We start from the raw sequence: 24,354 nt of genomic DNA on the forward strand, positions 1-24,354 counted from the left end.
CATTTGAGTTAATCACTTACAAAAGCAGATTTTTATTTTGTACCCATACATTTTTAATAGCTCTTAACTTTTAATATTTGAGTAAGATAGTTCGTACATTTAACTTAAAATTAAATATTTTAATATTGACCTAATGGGAGTATTTAAAGCTCACTGAGTCACTAATTTTCCACTGAAAAGTGATACATGCAGTCAACATGTTCACATCCTTGTGAACTGGAAAAAGAAAAAAAGCCAATTAGTTGCAAATGTTTATTGCAAATTTTCGTATGCTAATTCAGTGACCTTTAGAGCTTTATATCTAAGAAAGGAAACAGGAAACAAAACTAGCGCGTCTAGGTCGTCGTGCATGTGCACGCATGCATTCGTCGGTCATCTCTCTCCTATAGTCTATTGAATGACATCGATGTCTCTATAATCTGATTTAATCCAGAATCCCCTGCTCGATCTACAGGGCCAGATTAACATGTGGAGGCCAAACACTCCCACCGTTCATCACACAAGTGTCTGTTATATTAATCATTTCTTCAAGCTCTCCTTTACTCCCACTCTGACACAGAAACACAAACACACTCTTTAGGGTGGAAGCATCAGACATAAAGAGTGAGGAAGTGAAATGTGAAACAGGCACAGTAGATGCTTACAAGGACACTTTAAAGCCACCAGTTTGTTTTCTGTGGGCTTTTGACTTTTTTCTGTGGTGGGAGGAGAGAGACTGTGACAGTAGAGTTTCTACACCATGTGATTTTGTGTTTCATTAGGAGAGCAGTATGGGACCGTTCAGAAATCAGAGGGCAAAGGCATGAGTGAAGATGACCTTAAAAGCAGCCAAAAGTAAGTACATGCACAAACACACATACTTATTACAGGTGTATATATATATATATATATATATATATATATATATATATATATATATATATATATATATATATATATATATAAAGAGAGACGGTGCTGTTAATGCCACAATATAACATGCAAAAGTAGGTATAAGAAAACTGAGATTATTAATTATGATAGAATTTAGGAACATAGTGTGAGTCTTGACTCTTGTTCTATGTTTATTATTATTATGACTATGATAATAATAGTAATAATAACAATAATAATTATTATTATTAATTCATTGGTTATTGATATATATATTAAGAACAAATCCCCACCGGACATCACTTTTGGACACTACTGTATATATATATATATATATATATATATATATATATATTTATACAACAGTAATAAATATTTTAAATATGAGTGAAGAACAAAACACTAATCTTGGGTAAGGTATTTATTTGGCAAAAAAAAGGTAAACTACATCTAAAGGATTAATTTTACTATGCAACAAAAAAAAAAAGCATATAATAAAAACAAAAGCACATATTGACTACAACATAATCAGTTATTAATATACTGTTGGTTCTCTCTTTTTGCATGTGTTCATAATTTCTTTGTATGAGCCCTAGTGAAAAAAAACCCTATTATTTCATTATTTCATTACATTTGTATATTACATTTTATATAATATATTATTAAAATACATTTATTTCATATACATCTATAATAAGTATACTACAAATCCATTAACATATTTACTGACATATCACTTGAGACTTACTGATATAAATACTATAATTAAATTTTATTTGGAGTACTTTCTTTTCTTTTTTTTTTTTTTTTGCACACTGCACATTTTCTGTTGTAATATCACTATTAGTAATAATAGTATGATCTCTGTATAATATCAGCAAGATATTTAAAGTGTACCTAAAGTATACTTGCAGTAGTTCCATTTTAGCACAATCAGTCTTTAGTTGGACCTCAGGATAACTAAAGCAGACTTTAAGTATACCAATTTAGTATACCAAAAGTACAATTTCAGGGTATTTATATGAACCTGTTAGCGTTCATGGGATACCTTTCAAAAGAGATTTTAGGAACGCTAAGGGGTTAAGTACATAAATATGTAAATGTATTTGTATTTGTGTATACAAAATGGTTTTATAAGTAAATAAACTGTTTGTTTTAAGTCCATATCATTGAACATAATCATAAATCTTAAAACTATCACTGGCCTATAGATGTTTCATCATTTTAGGGAACCTTCACACAGGATGTGTGGTTGTGACCTCCTGAGGAGTAAATTAACAATGCGTGCTAGGAGTGAACGCATGGTCAGCTGCTCATTTTTTAACACATTTTTTGACACACAAATACAGCTTCTTTTTTTTTTTTTTTTGCACTGAATAGACAACCCAAGGGCAAATAACAGTGGCTCCTACTTAATACTAGGGTTGGGTAAAAAATATCGATTTCTCGATTTTAATCAATTCTCATTTTTACGAACCGATATTGATTCTTAAATCCCAAGAATTGATTAGTCTACTCTGTTTTCAGTTGATGAATGAACGGAACATTGTAGTACGCTTCCTATCCAATAAATGGCAATAAGCTTTGTGGTTTTTTACTTTTGATATGAAACAAAGTCTCAGATTTCAAAGTATATCCATTTTTTTTATTACGAAATTAAAAAAAAAAAAAAAAATTAAAAAACGTTTTGGCGCTGTTTAATGTGGCGTGACAGATCGCTGTAGTGTCTCAGTTCAAGCAAAGCCGCAACAGGAAGCCCGTGTGAACTGATCATCTTCTGCGCTGTAATACCAGTTACAGCGTGAAATAAACATGAATGAACATCTGAAGATATGATGAAAGATACAATACAACTTTCCGAAATCTGTATCCTGTTTCATGTAATTGCTCAAACAGTGTTTCAACCGTGGAAAGACGTCAGTAAAACAGCTTTTAAACAATATGTCACATAAAGTCACATTTATCTCAGAAAAAACATATTCAATGACCATAACTCATTAGTCAGCTAGAAAAATGAACTCTAGAGAGAAGCGTTTTGCTAGATATATGCACAATATGCCATATTCATTATAATTTTTAATATTCTTCAATATTTAATGCATGTTTGAATAAATCTAAAGTATAAATCTAAAGTAATTTTAATTGTAAAGTTAGTATTTTAACTTTATTATTATAAAAACTTCTTTGAGTGTAATTTAAGTGTTTGTATACAAATCAGCTTATTTTAACTTTCAATATTATAGTAATGTAGTACCAACTGACTGCCATGTATAGTTTACAGCATTAGTTGAGAGATTTTTTTTTTTCCTTGAGAAAATTTGCCATATCCAAAATAATCGATATTGAATCGAATCAGAATATACCCAGCCCTACTTAATACACACACACACACAGACACACACACCATCTGATTTGATTTGAATCTTTGATAACTGCATTGCTAGAGAAATTAACTAGCATTTTTCCTGAAACCATAGTAACTTTGTCACAAATCCATCATTCGAACCAAGATTGTTCAACTATATAAAAATATTGTCAATGACAAAACACAGGTGGAGGAGTAATAACTTCTTCTAATTAATCTATTCTGCACTACATTAATGCCTCGTCAAGTTTGGGTCTTTATAAAATGAATTCGAAAATGCAAAATGACACACCAACCATAAATCTGTTCATAAATCTGTTGTCAACATCACTTCTGGTTACGACTGTGCTCTACACATGCTATTAAATGCAGGGTTTATCATTTTAGAGCTGAACAAATCTTACAATATATGTATTTTAATTAATTAGCAGTCTCTCTCTCTTTCTTGTTCTCTTCTAGCATGGTTTTTTAGACTCCTCCCGGTTGTGCTGTTCTTCATCTGTTACTATTGCTCCCAGTTCTACTTTGAGAGGTTAGTGTACCAAATCGTTGTTTTCATTGGATGTATAGTTGCATGCAAATGCTTTCGAGGTGTACATATGCTTACTTTAACTACTCAAACTATCTTTTTTTTTCTTGTCTTTAAGCTATGGAGGCAGCGGAAAGTCCCCTGAACCCACTGTTTCGCTATGTCACAACTATCGCTTGCAGAGGAAGTGGGAGAGTCTTAAATTTAAGTATGTAACCTGTAAACTGTGTGGGGAAACTGTATTTTACTGAGCTTGAAATGACCTTCCGAACATGGCTTTTTTTCTTCTGTGGAACATAAAATAAGATGACATAGATTTTGGGAAATGCACCTTGATTCTTTTCTTTTTCAGCCATTCTGTTGTAGATTTGCTTATAATCTTCAGATCATTGTCCTGTTGCATGACCCAATTTTGGCCAAGCTTTAGCTCTAGGACGGATGGCCTCACATTTGACTCTAGAATACTTTGGTATATAGAGGAGTTCATGGTCGACTCAATGAGGTGCCCAGTTCCTGTGCTTGATACATGAAGGTATGAGGTGTTTGTGCTGATATGCTGTTTTTGGTTTTCACCAAACGTGGTTCTGTGCATTATGGCCAAACACATCCACTTTGTGCTGCAATGTTTTTTTGTTTTTTTTAGAGAGAGAAGAAGCTTTCTCCTGGCAACCCTTCCAAACATGCCATACTTGTCCCGTCTTTTTCTAATTGTACTGTCATGAACTTTATCATTCATAATGTTAACTGAGGCCTGTAGAGTCTGAGGTGTAGTTCTTGGGTTGTCTGCAATTTCTCTGAGCATTACACGGTCTGATCTTTGGGTGAATTTGCTGGGACGTCCACTCCTGGGAAGAATGATGTCTGTTTTGAATGTCTTCCACTTGTGAATAATCTTCCTCACTGTAGAATGATGGACTTCAGATTGTTTGGAAATGGTCGTATAACCCTTCCCAGACTGATTGCGGCAACAGTTGCTTCTCTAAGTTCATTGCTGATGTCTTTCCTGCTTGGCATTGTGTTAACACACCTGAATGCTCTAGACCAGCAAACTGCCAGAACTTCAGCTTTTATAGAGATGAAAATACATTTTATTAGCAGCTCCTGACTGATACTGACCCTCTTAATTCCTAAGGAAACAATAAGGGTGTCCTTAGTTTGTCACCCATGGCTTTTCCATTTTGGTCTTTTTGTTAAATAAATAATGACACGGTTTGATATGTCATGCGTTGATGTTCATCTGAGGTTTTATTTTCCAAATTTCAAGACCTGCCAAGGAGCAGATGATTTTTTTTTTATGTCCTGTTACGGAAAACCATGGAATTCAATAGGGTGTCCTAACTTTTTCATATGACTGTATATTCACACCTGTACACTCTCACACAGGCAGAGAGAATAAAATGAATGGAAGTCTATGACTGTAAGAATTACTGCAAAACTGGAAAATGTCTAAATAAATAAACATCCAATGTATATTTTCTAAGCATAAAATCTAGAATTCACATAAGCGGACACTTCAGCCATCTTTTGGCCATTATTATTGTCATAACAATTTTGACCTGACATGGAGTCAAGTTATTTTTCTTTTCTCATCAGATGGCGGTAATCTGGACCAGATACATGATAAATTCTCATATTTTCATAATGTTTCAACTTATAGAAGTGCATATTTTTACTGTAGAGAAGCTCCATATGTTTGCATATTTGCTTATACAGGACAAATGATTGTGAAATAGAGGAATTTACACATAAATAAGATCTTAAGATCTAAATGACCTAAAACACCAAAAGAAGTGCATAAAGTTATGGGGAAATTAGTGTTTAATTTAATTACTCTTACTGTTCCGGTCAAAAATGACTGTGAACAGCCAAGGTGTGATCCTTTATCAAAAAGCTTAGGAGGGTTTATTAGTGTATTAACAGAATTATTACAAAGTGTGTTTTCTCTTTTATAGCATCCTCAGTGTTATTAGTTTACACAGCTGGCCGTTCCCTATCTGATCTGACCACGTAGTGCCTCATGATTCACCACCTGGAGTTTCACCTTTTGCATTTAGTTGTTTGTTTATTCGTTCACTAGAACACCTATTAGATTTTGCTTCAAACATTGCATTGCCTGACCCAGTAAATTAAGTTATCTTTGCAACTCTTTGCGAATCAAAATTCTTTTGATAAATTTTTGTCATGAGTGTCTGAAGATGATGTGTGCCAAGTTTCATGTGAATCGCTTTTTTGAAAAAGTAGACTTTTAGGAAAAATTTCCTTGACTGAAATGAAATATAGAGCCTGAATCATTTTGAAGAAGAATTTTCATTCTAGACCTTTATGGTTCCAAAGTTATGAACCAAAACGCAAAGGCGCTTATTATAGCACCATCTAGTTTCCAACGGATGTGTGTCTGTGCCCCATAAGTACTGGGGTGGGATTTCTGATCATCATGTTTGGTATCTCTACAACTTATGGTCCCTGATGTCAAGATTGTTTTAGAAAAAGAAGAAAATACAATAAGGTTACAGAACTGTTGAGTCGAAGCTTACCCCTTAACCCACACTTAAACCTAACCACACCACAAACCCTGCACTTAACCTTAAACCACAAATGCAGCAAAAGTGCTTTGCAATACAACATGAACACAATGAGTACATTGTACCAAATACATGCTCTTTTGGATGTAAGTGCATAGTAGTTTTCTTCCTAATTTAGTTGTCTAATAAACCTGACATTGTATATTTTGAATATTGTCTCTTTGACAAATTGCTTTTTGTAAAAGCGTCTGCTTTTAAATTAAATATACACATAAAATGTAAATTTATTTAAATACACATATAAAATCGATAAAAACTCTAAATCATTTTTTTTTTAGTTGCAAATATTGATGATTATTATTTATCATCATCAACAGCCACCATTTCATACTATTAATGGTTCTACAGACTTTTGTGAAACTTTTCAGACATTTTTTTTTTTTTTTTTTACATTAAACTGACAATATCTACCAGTCTTTCTCTTCATTTGCTCCTCCAGAATTTTATACCTCCCAGCTAGTCCACCTGCTCTCAAACTTTTTATATTTGATAAATATATCAAATATATACACACATATCAAAGATGGCTTGCTACTGGTTATGTACCTCCTGGACTTAAAATAGTTGTTATCACCCCGGTACTTAAAAAAACCTGTCTTGATAACACTGTTCTGAGTAACTTTAGACCAATATTCAACCACACAATTACAGTCTCATTTGGATAAACACAGTCTGCATGATCTGGTTTTTGTCATCTCCATAGTACAGAGACTGCTCTTTTAAGAGTAGTGAATGACCTCCACCTTGCCTCCGGTTCTGGGGCCTTCAGCTTCCTGGTCCTCTTGGGTCTGAGCGCAGCTTATGATAAAGTTTGCCATTCAGTACTCCTATCTCGTCTAACTATCAGTATCACTGGTACTGTCTTTCAATGGCTAACTTTAGCATTAATAAACAGAAACCTTGCTCTGTCACTGTTTCCTGTGGTGTACCTCAGGAATCCATTCTTGGTCCACTTCTATTTCTAATCTATATGCTTCCTCTTGGTCAGATCATGCAGCGTCATGGTCTTAATTTCCATAGTGATGGTACACAAATCTATTACCTTTCAGCCCAATACTGTTTTTCCTCCTCCTTCCATCACTTCCTGTCTACAAGATCTCAAAGTATGGATGGCTCAAAACTTCTTAAAACTGAATACTGACAAAACAAAAATCCTGTTAGTAGGCCCAAAATCCCTTGTCTTTTCCCAACATGACTTCTCCATTCATATTGATGGAGGTATAGTTCATCCATCACCCACTATACGGAATCTTTGGGTACTATTTGATTCAAAATTATACATTGAACATTGCTCAATCTCAAAGACCCTGTTTATACCTGGTATTAAGATGCGTTTTGGTCAATTGGATCACAAGAAGACGAGGGACACATACCCGTTTACACCTGGTATTTTAATCCATCTCTTTTGTCCACTTTCAACCACTTCTGTCTTAATTTCTTCGAGGTAAGGGTCTATGGGTGGGTAAATGTCTGGGTTTTTGCAGATCTTTCGATTTAATTGACAAAATAAGCTCACACAATTTACATATGAATGCGCCCAGAGGAAAAACACAGAGCGCATCAGCTTTTGTTTCTGCTCTGAGAGCCTCAAGATCACATCGAACGCTGTGAGTGCATGATAGAAATCAGAGAACATTGTGCTTGGTACATTTTTTCATCTTCAAACCAAACTTGGGTCTTCAGCCAACAAAGTTTAAATCCCGTCTGGCTAGCGCGCTTCAAAAATGTTTACGCATTAGGTCAGTAGGCGTCTTTTGCTCTGTTTGAACGCATTCGACCACATGAACGTTTACACTACGAAAGCAATCCGGTCGAATGCATTTTCAAATACCTCTGGTTGAAAGTGGACAAGCTTAAAATGTGATCCACTTGTGATCCGATCGACGAAAACGCATCTTAGTACCAGGTGTAAACAGGCCCAAAGATGCTGAAACTGTTTTTGTTGCTTTTATAACCTCGCATCTGGACTATTGTAACATTTTGGTCTGTGGCCTACCCACTTAAACCTGTAATCGCTTGCAACTAGTTCAAAACTCAGCTGCTCGTGCCCTTACATTTAACAAAAAATCAACTCACAGCTCACAACTTCAAGACTGAATTCAAAACTCATTGTATGTTTTGTTAACTGATTTGTTACTTTCATTATCAGATCCGTACATATTTTGGCTATTGTCTTGATTGTTAAATGATCTCCATCTGACTGTCTGTTCACTGTTCCCTGATTGTATTATTTGTGTTATTTGACAATGTTATGTAAAGTGTCCATGGGTTCTTGAAAGGCGCTATATAAATAAAACATATTATTATTATAGCTCCTTTGTTTACACACAGAGAATATTGACCTCCAGCTGAAAAAGGATACCTTTTGCCTAACAGCAGCTCTTAAAAATCATCAGGATTTCTCTTGCAGCTGTACTTAGTGATGTAGCCAGAGAATAACAGGGCACTTAATGAAAAAGGACACTCTCATGGGCAGTGGGAGTGTGTAGACGCCTGGCAGCACTAAAACCAACACATCTATGTGTAATGATTCTGGCTGTGCTGGGCTCCGCTTCACTGTTATGATAGACTAGCTTGGTTAAAACCAACTTGTCAATTTCAAGCTTTTGAGCTTTACACAAAGACAACACAGCAGTGTAGCCAAACTAGTGCCCTGTGTAATAAGTATCTGTGTTGTTTGTTAGTGGCCATACAGTCTTCACAGGTGAATGCTGCCATTTTTGCCTTTTCAGAATGTAACTTCAACCACATTTCAAATTAAGTCTTGTGTTTGGCCGTGTTTTGCGGTGGAAATGGCCATCTCTAACTCGAAGGCTAGTTTCATAGGATTCTGGAATCCACTGCCGCTTCAATATATATCTTTTGAGTGATTTACCTCAAGGTGTACCTCATTTACCTCTGGTGTACCTCAAGGATCCGTTCTTGGTCCACTTCTATTTCTAATCTATATGCTTCCTCTTGGTCAGATCATGCAGCGTCATGGTCTTAATTTCCATAGTGATGGTACACAAATCTATTACCTTTCAGCCCAATACTGTTTTTCCTCCTCCTTCCATCACTTCCTGTCTACAAGATCTAATTATGGATGGCTCAAAACTTCTTAAATCTGAATACTGTCAAAACAAAAATCCTGTTAGTAGGCCCAAAATCCCTTGTCTTTTCCCAACATGACTTCTCCATTCATATTGACGGAGGTATAGTTCATCCATCACCCACTATATGGAATCCTGGGGTACTAATTTATAATCAAGTTATTAATCAATATTTATCCTTCTAAATATTAAATGATTTGAATGACTTTTTCAAGCATATGTTAAAGCATTCATTTTACTTTCTATCTCCAGTCACTAGAGAATAATGACGAATATTGTCTGAACCTCTTAATGAGTGCTTCCTGGTCTGAGCTAAAACTTTTGATCATCTTGACCATCTTTTAGACAAACTGGAGCCTAGAAATGCTGGTACGTGACCTTGGTGGGTCACTTCGTGCCTAAGCCAGGATCTTTGGTGTCATCAGTGGATAATCAGTGGAGATTGCTTCTGTCTATCAGTCCATGTGTGGATATTTTCTAAGTTTATCTATTTCTTAGCCAATCAGAATCTTCCAATCTGAAGTAATAATGTAGTTTAGTGACTTTGTGTAAGTGTGAATGTACATAGGGCGGCCTATGAACTCCTTGAGTGACTTCTGCTGATGAAACGGCAAACTATTCTTTTCAGTTAAATTTTCTTCAATTTATTTTTTTTAACTCTCAACTCCTGGTCTTCATTTATCATATCTGGTCCTCGGGTCTTAACTGTAAATTCCCCTACAGTAGCATTTGAGGCATCCTAAATGAATTGTAAATACATTATTAACAGTTAAATAATATTTTTGCATAATTTGACAGGCCAATAGAGTGCTGCAGGGATGACATCAAAACCCAGAAGACTAATTCACCAGTGGTTCCCTCAAGATTTTCCTATGGGTTTTAATTTTTTTCAATTTATGATTTAAATAAGGTCTGTGTTGAACTTCATAACTTGACGATACTTGGACGTTTTGCTCTACGTAAATGGCACACACTCACACCCAAACTTTCTTACCTAGTTAATAGTTTTTAAAATGAACATAAAAGCTTCAAAATTCTCTTATGTTTACCACTGCCCTTATTTTACTCATGAACTGGAAAAAAAAACATTATTAAAACTTATAGGAAAATCTCGAAGGAACCACTGGCGAATTATTGTTCTGGGTTTTGATGTCATCCCTTCAGCACACTATTGGAAATGATGCCCCATAAACGCAGGTGTTATTTATTTACTTTGAATTTTGATATGTCAATGATATCCTTGGTAACCGAGTAAACTAAATGAATACAACTTTATTAGGTGGGGGGAAAGTGTTGGTCTAGCTTGAAATGATGCCAAAACTGAGAAACAAAACATTTAAAGTAGTTTGTTTGTGAGTCTGTCTTTTGTTTTACCAAAACAGCGTGAGCCGAAAGACTGAGCTCTTTCTAAAGCTGGAGGATTTCTTCTGGAGGCAACATCTGTCAGCTGAAGCCCTACCCTATGGTATTAAAGGCAGCGGTATGTACAGCTTCTGTTGGTCCTCTCTGTTATAATCTGTCCTTTAATACAATGGTCAAATCTAGTGCAAGGTCATTAAGCTAATGCTTATGCAGTACATGATCACGTAAATCTTGTTGCTGAAACCTCACATACCCTAGAAAAACCTTTCAGTCAGCCTAATATAAAGAATTTTGTTTGTTTTTTTCTGCGGTCAGCATGCTTTTACTGCAAAACGAGAAGGATTTACATGGTGCTTATCGTTCTGCGTGCAATCCATTCATGTTGATACGTTCATAATGGTGAACTTTGTTCAAATACTTTCTTCTTTCTCACTGCAGAGCTCCTGCTTCTGAAGGTCTTGGCAGTGATTTCCAGATACACAATGCCAGCAAACATTGAGAGGTAAAGTAGGGCTGAGCAGCTTTTACAAGTATCTAAACTCTGAACTCAAGCTCCCACAACTTTGTTGATTAAGATTCGCTCATTTGCTTCAGTTCCTTATGACATGCTGTGGTGTGGCATGAATTACAGCATGTATTACAAATGAACAACAGGAATGTTCTTGCTCATGTTCAAAATGATCTTGGTTTCCATATAATAACCTCTGAAAAGACGGAAGGACTTTCTGAGAGTCTTTTAAAAGGAGAAGTAAAACCTCCCCCAGAAGCTCCTACAGTGATGGCTAATTTTCCCTGTTTAATTTTGATGTTTGTTTAATGTTTATTGCTAGAAAACCAACCCTAGTAAAAAAGTAATATATTTAAAATACATTTATTTCATACTAAGCATAGTTCAAATATATTAACATATTTACTGACATATCACTCAAGACTGACTGTTATAAAAATTATAATTCAACTTTTTTTGGAGTATTACTTGTGCACAATGCACATTTCTTAATATTAAGCCTAAAATGTGTTTTAATGTCAATATTGATAAGGATTGTATGAACTTCGAATAATATTCGTCTTTAAATACAAGATATTTAAAGTGTACCTAAAGTATACTTGCAGTAGTTCCACTTTAGCACAATCAAATATACTTCAGTATATCTTTAGTTGGACTTCAGCACTATTTCCGCACAATTAAAGTGCATTAAGTACAAAATTTAGCAGATTTTAATACCACTTTAGTATACCAAAAGTACAATTGCATGTTTTTTTTTATTTAGCACATAAATATGTAAATGTATTTGTATTATACTTAGCATGAAATAAATGTATTTCAAATACAGTTTAGTATATTTATTTTTCACTACAGAAATCGCATAAATCAGGATTTTAAATTGTATTTAGACATGTCCCAGAATTTGAAAATTGCAAATTTGCATAGAAAATAAAACCTCATATATGTGTGTGTGTGTATATATATATATATATATATATATATATATATATATATATATATATATATATATATATATATATATATATATATATATATATATACACACACAGTCGAACCAAAAATTATTCAGAAAATTTTTATATTTTTGATATTTTTACTAGTGGGTGCAGTACACTATAGTTCATTTATGTAAGTGAGGATAGCAAAATAAAGTAAACTGTGACATATTATACCCAAAAATTCTTCATACAGTGGACTACCAGTAAATCTGATCAAAATTTGGGACCAAAAATTATTCAGACACTTTGAACTGACCTTGTTTTATCTGAAATAATTAAGATTAATGTTTTCTGACACAGTTTAACTCTGAGATCTTGTCATATTTTATTACTGTTTTTTTTTTTTTTTAATTATAGTGAATAAACTGTAATAATGAATGAAATCATTTTGGTTTGACTGTATATATATATATATATATATATAATATATATATATATATATATATATATATATAATTTTTTTTTTTTTTTTTTTTTTTTTTCTGAAATACCTAATTTCACTGACTATTTTCATAGAAATTGCATAGAAAATAAAACTGCTTCTATAACATTTAGGTTGACGAGCAGCATTTTCTGAAGTTAAGCACCTCATTTCACTGACTATTTGTTGAAAAGATAAAAGTAAACATCATTTTTTGAGGCCCTATTGTGTACCGTATTCATGGAAAGTGCCTTTTTTTGTGTCAGCAGTTTAGATTGCAGGACATGTGCAGTCATTGGAAACGGCTTTTCCATAAAAAACCGTTCACTGGGGGAGATCATTAACAAATACGACGTGGTGATCAGGTAAAAAAAAAAAGACCTCCACCTTTGTTTGACCTCTTTCAGCATTTCTATTACACTGCTTTTATTTACCACTTACTAGTTCTCTTTCTTTAAAAAAGTCTCTTTTATATTTCTCAGAAAGTTTTAGCTTGAGCTTTGTGAGCTTTTTAGTTCATTTCTCCTCTCCATCTCATTTTCCATCTCCATCTATCCTCTGAATATATTTTTCTTTCGGTCGACGGAACGATAGCCTTTCCATTAGTCTGGCTTCTACTTTGCATTCTTGTTTTATTGTAAATCTGTTGAGTGGTATAAAATAGGCTCACTTAACAATACCTCCTGCAATTAGAGCGCTGCTTGGCTACTGTTTCTCAACCTTTGATTCTCAAGCAGATTTATAGCCTTGGAATGAACTAATGCCATTTTATTTCTTGTAAGCCTCTAACAAACGGCAGAATTTGGCTGAGTGCATTTTTCCATGGTCTCCCCCTCCTCGCCGTGTGTTCTCAGAAGCTAATCACGGCGGGGGAGGAGAGTCCAGCCGGTTGACATTTGGTGTTGAGTTACAAATCCTGATGCTTCAAAGTCTCCATTAGTGAGTGGAACACCAGCTCCTCTCTAATCTCATTTATGAGAAAGAGGGCGGTTTTTCCTGCATGGATTCACTCCCATGAAAAATGACATGCTACGTGGGGATGAATATTGATAAGGATGTGTTTGTAGTGTCTATAACATTCACTTTGTTTTGTAACTGATGATTTTTGAAAGTCTCTTATGCTTCATTTATTTCATAAAAATGTAATCACATTACAGTTGTCTTCCTTAATATGCTAATGCATTTTTGTTGCAATGTGAACTTGTAGTGTACTTACATGTAATCTTAAATGTATTTTTAAACTGTACTTTCAGATAATATATAATAAAAGTATATATTGTTAATTAATACAATAATATGATATAATATTAATGAAATAAAAGTGCACTTAAAGAGAATAGACTTTCATTACAGTTTCTTAACACAATTAAGTACACTTTTATTATGTACATTTTGTAGTAAATGATGTCAAATTAAAAGTTTTATTTTAAAGTACATTTTAAAAATCTTTTGTCATGTTTTAAAAGTACACTTATTTTGATGTGTTGACTAACACACTAAAGCACATGTAAAGTACTTGATGTTACGTTTAAAGTTAATATATTATAATAATAATAAATAATAATAATACATTTTATTTACCATAAATGCTTGTTAGTAATTATGAAATTACATATAAAGGTGTACTGAAGTCCTACTTAAGTGTGTCAAAAACACTCTTAAGTAATGCAACTAATTGCATTTAATATAAGTTTGAACTATAATAAATTGGAATTTAATTGTAAATAACACGCAATTGAGTGTCAGAAAACATTACATTCAATTCACACGTTTTTTTAAAGTTCATTATTTCTATAATAAGAACTCTTTTCAAGTTTTCACAAGGTATGGCTCTTTAAAGTTTAGGAAGTTGTACATTCTTGAACGTTTAATGAAAAATCACCCCTCCCTTCCCAATGGCGGATATTTTGGCAGTTAATTTCAGATTGTGTTTTTGTTATTTGTTTTCAAGAAGCCTCTGCTAACGTTGATAATGTTACATCACAGGCTTGGCTCTGCCTCAAGAATGTCCGCTATTGTAATCCAAACACTTTAGGTTGACCTGGTCTGCAACACATTCATAGAGTGAAACACACACACAGTTTACACTGAGATGTATCGTGGCCTTCAAATCCTCCTACTTACAAGCTCGGAGGTCGTAATTATGAGGTGATGTACGAATACATTTTATCTGGAAAAAATGGGTGTGTTCGGCAATTTCATATTTCTTCTCTCTTTTTAACATACTGCCAAAGTCAGGAAGCTTTTTTAGCACTAGTATAGCAAAATCAAGGGCAAAGAGTGTAAATAAGGTCTGTAATTGACTTTATTATGTATTTTATTGTTCTCTTGCTGCCATAGGAACTAACGGGAAATGCAATTTTGGCTGCACAAGCCTGTCACCTCATAAATCGGCTTAATGAGTAGTGTTTTCTGGCAAGCTTTACCACTATTCATCATCAACAGTGCACAAATTGTGTGCAAACTACATTGTACGGTCAATATTCACAAATTATGACCAGCACCAATTTATTTCTGCTGTTATTCCTTAACTGCACATTCTCAACTCTGAAAACTGCATTATTGTGGTGCACTGCATTGATATTAAAGCCTACGCACTCATGTTATCAATGCTTATTCCGACATGATTTGAGGTCAACATGTATATCCAGCTATGATTTGACCTTTGACATTAATATAAATCGCTTTTGTCCCCCACTTTGTGTATCAGGCTGAATGACGCCCCAGTGAGAGGCTTTGAGGAGGATGTCGGTAACAAGACCACTTTGCGTCTGTTTTACCCCGAATCCGCCTCCTATAATCCGGGTGTCCACAATGACCCGGACACCCTGCTGGTCCTGGTTCCTTTCAAACAGCAGGACCTCCGCTGGCTCAAAGAAATTCTATATGACGAGAAGAGGGTCAGTCCGTCTCACTTGTTTTTTTTAAACGTGTGCCAGATTTCCCCCCGATTTCCCAGTAATCACAAGGCGCTGCTTTCTTTCTGTGCTTGATTTAGGTTCGAAAGGGTTTCTGGAAGCCTCCTCCCCAGATCTGGCTCGGCCAGGCCAGTCAGATCCGTGTCCTGGACCCGTATTTTCTTCGCCTAACAGCCAGCAAGCTTCTGCAAATTCCTTTGCAACCACGCCGACAACAGGTGAGATCTGCACACATGACCAGGCTCCAGGGAATGATAAACACTCTCATCACTATGGAAATGTGCTTACTTTGGCAGAACACCGATCAGGCATAACATTATGAGCACTGACAGGTGAAGTGAATAACACTGTTTATCTCTTCATCACGGCACTTGTTAGTGGGTGGATATATTAGGCAGCAAGTGAACATTTTGTCCTCAAAGTTGATGTGTTAGAAGCAGGAAAAATGGGCAAGTGTAAGGATTTGAGCGAGTTTGACAAGGACCAAATTGTGATGGCTAGATAACTGGGTCAGAGCATCTCCAAAACTGCAGCTCTTGTGGGGTGTTCCCGGTCTGCAGTGGTCAGTATCTATCAAAAGTGGTCCAAGGAAGGAGAAGTGGTGAACCGGCGACAGGGTCATGGGCGGACAAGGTGAGGAGCGAAGGCTGTCCTGTGCGGTCCAATCCAACAGACGAGCTACTGTAGCTCAAATTGCTCAAGAAGTTAAAGTGCCCCTATTATGGACTTTTGAAAATTACCTTTCATGTAGTGTGTAACATAGCTCTAAGTGAATGAAAATATCATGCATCTTGTTTTAAATTTGAAAGTGCACCGTATATAAAGTTATTGTCTCTCAAAAGTAAGAGTCGACTCTGAGTCAATTAAACAAGTCGTTTGTAAAATGAATCCCAAGCCGTTTCGTTGTGACGTCAAAACGAAACATTAGCATATTGCCCGCCCACTTATTGCATGTGCAGACACCAGGGAAAACGTGAAACCAATATGTGTTTCACATAATGTTGAGACCAATATCAAACACTGCCAATACGTGAAGAATCAGTGGTTAAAGTTCACCTTTACAACGATACCACAGCAGTATAGCCCAAACCTTGTGCTGTGTTCCCGACTGCTTCTTCAACCTAAATGCGTTCAATTAGGGATTCGCAAGCCGGTTGTTATTGAAGGATGGGACAGTAGCCAGTTTATTTGGACCAGCTTCATCCTCCTCTGAATTACAACCTGTAAGTATGATTAATAATTGTTGCTGTTATGTTCTCTGTAGCGTGCACAATACGTATTTAGTTGTGTTTGTTGTGTACGCTCCGTGCAGCTTGTAGGTCTCTGGCTAACCAGCTAACAGCAATATTTGTTCGCTCGCAAATGTATAAAAATGTGTCAAATGTTTGTCATTGTTATTACGTGGAGTTATGATAAAGAATAAAGCAAATCGTTGGTGTACAACTGCAGTGCTTTATCAGTATGTTTCTGCGTTGGGCTAATGCATATACTGTGACTGTTTGGGTGTTTACCACTGAGCTGTGGGCTATGTTCACTAACATAAACACAAAACAACTTATTTCCTTCCTGAGTCTTTATTTTTAGAACAGAGCGGTGTACCATCATTATTATAATACAATGCAAGTGATGCAAGCACTGTAAACTGTACTCCGTGTTAACCAGCAGAAGTCATCTGACCAATCACGCAAACGAGGGATTTGGAAAAATGAATCGTTTGGGAGTCGTTGAGCAAATAAGGTAAAAATAAATGCATATTATAAGACAATGAAAGTGTTTTTTGACCTCGCATGCTTGTAAACCTGTTATTGGGGACTCTCAAAACAAAAACAGGAACCTTTCAAATGCCATAATAGGGGTACTTTAATGCTGGTTCTGATAGAAAGGTGTCAGAATACACAGTGCATCACAGTTTGATGCGTATGGAGCTGCATAGACACAGACCAGTCAGGGTGCCCGTGCTGACCCCTGTCCACCGCCGAAAGCGCCAACAGTGGGCACATGAGCATCAGAACTGGACCACAGAGCAATGGAAGAAGGTGTCCTGGTCTGATGAATCACGTTTTCTTTTACATCACGTGGATGGCCGGGTGCGTGTGCGTCACTTACCTGGGGAATACACAGCACCAGGATGCACTATGGGAAGAAGGCAAGCCGGCGGAGGCAGTGTGATGCTTTGGGCAATGTTCTGCTGGGAAACCTTGGGTCCTGCCATCCATGTGGATGTTACTTTGACACGTACCACCTACCTAAGCATTGTTGCAGACCGTGTACACCCTTTCATGGAAACGGTATTCCCTGGTGGCTGTGGCTTCTTTCAGCAGGATAATGCTCCTGCCACAAAGCAAAAATGGTTCAGGAATGGTTTGAGAAGCACAATAATGAGTTTGAGGTGTTGGCTTGGTCTCTAAATTCCCCGGATCTCAATCCAATCAAGCATCTGTGGGATGTGCTGAACAAACAAGTCCGATCCATGGAGGCTCCACCTCGCAACTTACAGGACTTAAAGGATCTGCTGCTAACATCTTGGTGCAGATACCACAGCACACCTTCAGGGGTCTAGAGGAGTCCATGCCTCGACGGATCAGGGCTGTTTTGGCAGCAAAAGGGGGACCAACACAACATTAGGAAGGTGGTCATAATGTTATGCCTGATCGTTGTAATTTCAGATATGGATATTGTGCCACTTACATATTTGATAGTAATGAAACGATTGTAATGAGACTTTTTAAAACCTAATAAATTGCTTACATAGGCAGTATTTTCATGCATCATAAATGGATTCTTGACAGAATTGCATGAAAAAAAATGTTAATTAATGATAAATTTTAGATAAAAGGATTTAAGGAGAGTCCAGCCGGTTGACATTTGGTGTTGAGTTACAAATCCTGATGCTTCAAAGTCTCCATTAGTGAGCGGAACACCAGCTCCTCTCTAATCTCAAATTTGTGAGAAAGAGGGCGTTATTTTCCACACATTTTTTCACAAGGGTCCCTTGTGGAATACAAGTGCGCTTAATTCTATTTGAATGTGCACATGTAGTGTACTTCAAATCTTAAAAGTATTTTTTAAACTGTACTTTCAGATTATAATATAATAATATAATAATGAAATAAAAGGCCACTTAAGTGTACTTAAAGAGAATACACTTTCATTAGGGCTACTATGTTTCTTAACGCACTTAAGTACACTTTTAAAAAGTGCACTTGTAATAATGACAGATTAAAAGTTTTACTTCAAAGTACATTTAAAGTACACTGTTCCTCATCAACAGTGCACAAATTGTGTGCAAACTACATTGCACAGTCAATATTCACAAGTTATGATCAACACCAATTTGTTTTACGTATGTGAGGGTTATGTACAGTGCGTGTGCATAATTGTATGTGTGCATTGAATTTGTTTTGCACTAATCAGTTCTTTCACAAGGTTGCAACAGAATTGCATGGGGCATGCTAAGAAAAAATCTTAGTTAATGATACATTTTGAATAAATATAAATGTAGTTAATAAAAAAAAAATTATAAAAAATAAATAAATATGAATTAATTAATGGATTTATATGTACCCAATATATTTTAAACTCTATTAAAGTAAGTTGTGAGCCGAGTCTCCTGTGCTTTGTGTGAGGAACACTTTTTGCATGATGCAAAACATTCACATGAAGAAACGTCTGACTGTAAATTTTCCAGGTGAAAGTTAAAGACGTGACATTTTTATGCAAATGGGTCAAACACAGTTTGTGCTCGGTAAGATTTTTTTAAATGCTTTTAAAAGAAGTGTCTTATGCTCAGCAAGGCTGCATTTATTTGATAAAAAATGCTGTAAAAAACGTAATTTTGTGAAGTATCATTACAATTTAAATCAGCTGTTTTCTGTGTGAATGTATAGTAAAGTGTAATTTATTCCTGTGATCAAAGCTGAATTTTCAGCATCATTACTCCAGTCTTCAGTGTCACATGATCCTTCAGAAATCATTCTGATATGATGATTTGCTGCTCAGGAAACATTTCTGATTATTATTAATGTTGAAAACAGTTTGAAAACAAACCACAATTTTTTTTCAAGAATTCTTTGAATTGAAAGTTCAAAAGAACAGCATTTATTTAAAATACAAATCTTCTGTAACATTATAAATGTCCCTTTTGATCAATTTAATGCATACTTGCTGAATAAAAGTCAATTTCTTAAAAAAACAAACAAAAGAAAATCTTACTGACCCCAAATGTTTGAATGGCAGTTAATGTTTTTGCTTTTCGTTTGCGTCACTTACAGTAGTGAAGGTCAGACGATCATTCTTACAGATTGACTTGTTGATATTTTGATGTTTCTAAAAAAATGACCAGCCAATTGGCAAGCGTTTAACTCACCAAAGCCAATTTTCACTCACGTGTGTTAATTTTGGATTATGTCTGTATATGTATATTATGTCATAATGTCTGTATGGTCAGTTATCTGTAATCGGAGACCTCAAGTATCCTGATACTCTACAGAAATGTACATAGAATTATGATTAGAAGTGTGTCTGTTTATTTCTGGTACATCTTATTTAATGCTAGTAACAGCCAGGGAATACAAGAACAAGCTCAAAGTACTTTGCACCTACTCCCAACCAAACTCTTCCCTCTCTCTCTGTGTCCATCTATCTTTCTTTATCATTTTGTCACCTATATTTTTAAACTAAGCACAGTGTCAGTCAGGCTTAGACAAACACACGCATGCATCCTCTCTCTCACCAGTGTAGTTTTGTATTTTTGGAGGCACACCCCTCCACATATTTCTGTCAGGCGGACATTTATTCCGCTTGTTCGACCAGACACGCGTGCAACAGATGTACTTCTTTATATTCCTCGGGCTGCTTAAGAAGGTTGTCCTCCCGTGTACCTCGCTGACAGGAACAGCCAGAATCACAGAGACGAACATGGGAGAAACACACGTGCACATCCACATGCCAGAAAAACTGAGAGTGATGTTTTTAGTCAAACATCAACATACTATTTCTTTACCTGGACAATTATTACCAACAACCGGCACAGCCTTCAGACTGTCAAGAAAGCTTTCAACAGGAAATGCTAGCAGAGCAAGAAAACAAAAAATAACTAAAAGGAAATCATAAAGCTTGTCTGTTACTTTGTAACATCTGTTTATTTAGGGTTCACAGTCATAAAAAAAACATGTAAATACCAGGGAATTTATAAAAAATAATAATTTTGAATATGTTCTACATGAGTAACTCAGAGCACAGTGGCAATGGTGTTGCGTAATGTTTACAGCCCGATTTGGAAAGGAAAGACCATTAACAAGAAGAAGAAAGTAGGAAGTCTCTTGTTCTAATTTGAACATGATGTGAAAATGGTGACACTGTTGTTGAAAATGGAGGCTGAGATTTGCGCCTCTGAGGAGATGTATGAGTGTGTTTAAAGAGGATGCTTTATGTAGGAGTGAACGGATCAGTAGCTGCGGAAATCATGGAGCAATGCGGAAAAGCTAATGACTTGGAAAGAGAGAGATAGACGCAACTTAAGCAGTCAGGGCTGGAAAAAACCAAGATGCATTACTTTCCTCTTACTAAGCAGACATTTTCCAACATACAGAAGGTGATTTCTGGCAATAATTCACAGCGAATACATTTTAAGTGCTTTATTGCAATGTTTTTATTGCAGTGGTGGTGTGTGTGTTCAACGTTTTTACAACATCTAAAAAAAGTTTAAAACCTCATTAAAACATCAGTTTTATGTACAATGTTGACATATGTCCTATTAAAGGTTGTATGGAACATTTCAAAGAGCTTTTTTTTTGTTTGTTTGTTTGTTTTTTCAAAAATAGTCAAGAGGTTACGTTACGTCAGCTGGACGGTTGCAGGTGGACCTAAGGGGAGGGAAAGCATTTGATTGGACTTATTTGCATAGCAAAAAGTCAATAAAATCTGTTATAGATTCATATAGATGACTTGAACTAAAAGCCAAGTGTTAAACGATTCTTAGGAAAGTTAAAGCTGTCTTCAGCCGCCCCCTGCAGGAGGACAAACACTATTAAACAGACTGTTATCTGAACAGGACTTCCTATGTTTTTGTTTCTCCGTCAGAAACCAGTCCATCCCACTACTGGTCTTCTGGCAGTATTTGTAGCACTAAACTACTGTGATGTTGTGCACCTTGCTGGATTTGGATATCCAGAGTTCCGAAACCAGAAACAGCCCATCCACTATTATGGACAAGAAACAATGAAGTCAATGAAGGTTGGTTTTTGCAATGGAAAAACTGGGTAACACTTTATTTCAATAGTCCACTTCAGACATTTTATTAGACTGTCTGCTTAAAGGATTAGTTCACTTCAGAATTCAAATTTCCTGATAATTTACTCACCCCCATGTCATCCAAGATGTTTATGTCTTTCTTCAGTCGAAAAGAAATTAAGGTTTTTGAGGAAAACATTCCAGGATTTTTCTCCATATAGTGGACTTCACTGGGGTTCAACGGGTTGAAGGTCCAAATGTCAGTTTCAGTGCAGCTTCAAAGAGCTCTACACGATCCCAGACGAGGAATAAGAGTCTTATCTAGAGAAACCATCGGCCATTTTCAAAAAAAAAAAAAAAACATTTATAGAGTTTTTAACCACAAATGCTCGTCTTGCGCTGCTCTGAGATGCTCCACAAATTACGTAATCACGTTGGAAAGGTCACACGTGACGTAGGCGGAAGTATCACGGTACGGCGAAAAACTCATTTTCTCCTCCAACTTCAAAATCATCCGACATTGTTGTTTTGTAGACACTGGATTGATACTTCTGCCTACGTCATGTTAGAATAAAAGACACAATCAGGAAGAATAAGTTACTAATCAAATGAAATCAGTATCAACAAAATTCATCTTTGCACTGTAGAGGCGGCACAGAAGAACAAAAAGGTGGCATTTAGGTGTATTTACAGACTGTTTAATGAGGCTCAGAAGTGGCATGTATGCATTTAAATTCATGATAATGTTATGAGATTAATGTTCTGAATATAGAAATATTAAATGATTTAAATAACTGAAATGATACTTTAAAAATGAAACTAAAACCACCAGTAGAGGGCGGCAAGTCACTGTCTTTGTCACTGAATCATTCATTCAATTGATTCGTTCAAACGGCTCATTCATTAATGAACAAAGCAAGCAACTGTCTATATGACTGGGTCATTGAATCATTGACTCACTAGATTCATTTGAAAATGCAGATTCATTCATAAACAAAACAACTGTTTGCTCAGAGATGAGCAGCGGTTCAGATGTAATTTTGTTTGGAAATATTTTCATTGACAAAATGGAGCAAAATCTGACAATACTGTAAGTGAACCTAAAATGTAAGTCACTTAATATTAACTTAATGTTTATTGAGTTGTTGTATAAAATCAGTATTACATTTGCAAACTCCCTTTATATTCATTAAAAAGCAGTCATAGTCTCAAATCATCTCACAAACTTCCATTATAATACACTGCACAATGAATCTCTTATTTACATTGTGTCTTTACTTTGTTATAATGAGAGGATTTGCGATTTCGCACTGAATCAAATAGTCTTTGACTGAACTCAGCACTGAACAAACTCCAGCGTTTTGAGCAGTGTGTGGATTTTAACTTAAACGCCTCTGATTGGCTATTGTGTTCAAGAAATCAACAGATATGTCTGTGATTGGCTACATTGCTCAATGCTGCAAAAACACGTTCAATTTCAAATGCAACTGAAATGGTTGTACTGTAGAGCCCTGAGTAGACTGTTTAGGGTTAGTGGAATAAGTTAGTTATAGTCAGTAGAATCTCTATTGGGGAGCATCAAAATAAAGTGTTAACAGATATTAAACAGACAGTCTACTAGAATGTCTGAAGTGGACTATCGAAATAAAGTGAATTAAAATTAATTCCATAAAATGATCCTGTGATGGGAACCCATGAAAGGTTCTATATATGATGTCAGACAGAACCCTTCTATATAGAACCTTTTCTTCTAATAGTGTGTAACATTGTGTAACATTCTGTTGTTTCAGAATTCCTACCATGATCTCAACCAAGAGGCTCAAGTTCTGAAGAGACTGGAAGACCAGGGGGCCATTTTATATCTTCATCCTCATTCTTGACACCCAACAGGAGCACATGTATATGTGTTCACACGTAAAAACATACATGAACGCATGTAAATACTAGAAACACTAGAAACAATATCTTTGGATATTCACACAAGCCTGGATTATATCCAGCTCTCACACTGCAGAGCTGTTAGTTGTTTCTGTAAAATTTCTGCATTTCTCTGTGATTTCCAAATTTTTGTCTGACCTCACATATTTATAATTAACATTTTTTTTTTCCTCTTTTTCTGTTGTTTCCTTTTGGGAACTTTTTTTGAAATATCACCACTGGATATTTTGCGAACTTCTTAAGTATTTAATAAAATGAAATGAAATCTTGTTTTTCATGGGCAAGATTTAATGGAGAACAAATGGAGACTTGTGCTTATATCTCCTGCTTCTCAGATGTTTCTCCTAAGAAAAATATACTAGTGATCACAAAGGTGTCTCCTATATGGCCTTCTTCTTCAGTTTCCATATTCAAAATCTGCAAAGGACAAGTTCAGATTCAAAACCTTGTTTTCAGATAACCAAATCTGAAAGTTAATAGAATTTGCAAGCAAAAAAATGTGCTCTGTATTCTTGGTAAAGAAGTCACATAATCTAG

General features: G+C 35.6%; 1 protein-coding gene and 1 long non-coding RNA gene across 9 annotated transcripts in view; both read left to right on the forward strand.

Annotated features, from left to right (window-relative positions):
• The window catches only part of st3gal4 (ST3 beta-galactoside alpha-2,3-sialyltransferase 4), a 44,724-nt gene extending 20,637 nt beyond the window's left edge, over positions 1-24,087 (forward strand). For 4 of the 8 annotated variants that reach the window (XM_051870198.1, XM_051870196.1, XM_051870197.1 and 1 more), the window contains exons 2-11: positions 762-834; positions 3,698-3,770; positions 3,886-3,975; positions 10,824-10,921; positions 11,242-11,305; positions 12,997-13,095; positions 15,441-15,630; positions 15,729-15,866; positions 21,730-21,882; positions 23,670-24,087. In XM_051870198.1, coding sequence (XP_051726158.1) covers positions 813-834; positions 3,698-3,770; positions 3,886-3,975; positions 10,824-10,921; positions 11,242-11,305; positions 12,997-13,095; positions 15,441-15,630; positions 15,729-15,866; positions 21,730-21,882; positions 23,670-23,759 — 1,017 coding nt within the window. In that variant the 5' untranslated portion in view covers positions 762-812 and the 3' untranslated portion in view covers positions 23,760-24,087. Of the gene's footprint in view, positions 1-761; positions 835-3,697; positions 3,771-3,885; positions 3,976-10,823; positions 10,922-11,241; positions 11,306-12,996; positions 13,096-15,440; positions 15,631-15,728; positions 15,867-16,787; positions 17,286-17,310; positions 17,386-21,729; positions 21,883-23,669 lie in introns of those variants that run through there. The other 4 variants (XM_051870202.1, XM_051870203.1, XM_051870200.1 and 1 more) reach the window with 4 other exon arrangements.
• Positions 3,982-5,179, forward strand: LOC127499709 (uncharacterized). Its single transcript, XR_007926170.1, has 2 exons — positions 3,982-4,299; positions 4,411-5,179. It is a non-coding gene; the product is annotated as an uncharacterized LOC127499709 (long non-coding RNA).
• Positions 24,088-24,354: the final 267 nt, after the last annotated feature.

This window comes from Ctenopharyngodon idella, chromosome 18, assembly GCF_019924925.1.
Source record: "Ctenopharyngodon idella isolate HZGC_01 chromosome 18, HZGC01, whole genome shotgun sequence".
Lineage (NCBI taxonomy): Eukaryota > Metazoa > Chordata > Actinopteri > Cypriniformes > Xenocyprididae > Ctenopharyngodon > Ctenopharyngodon idella.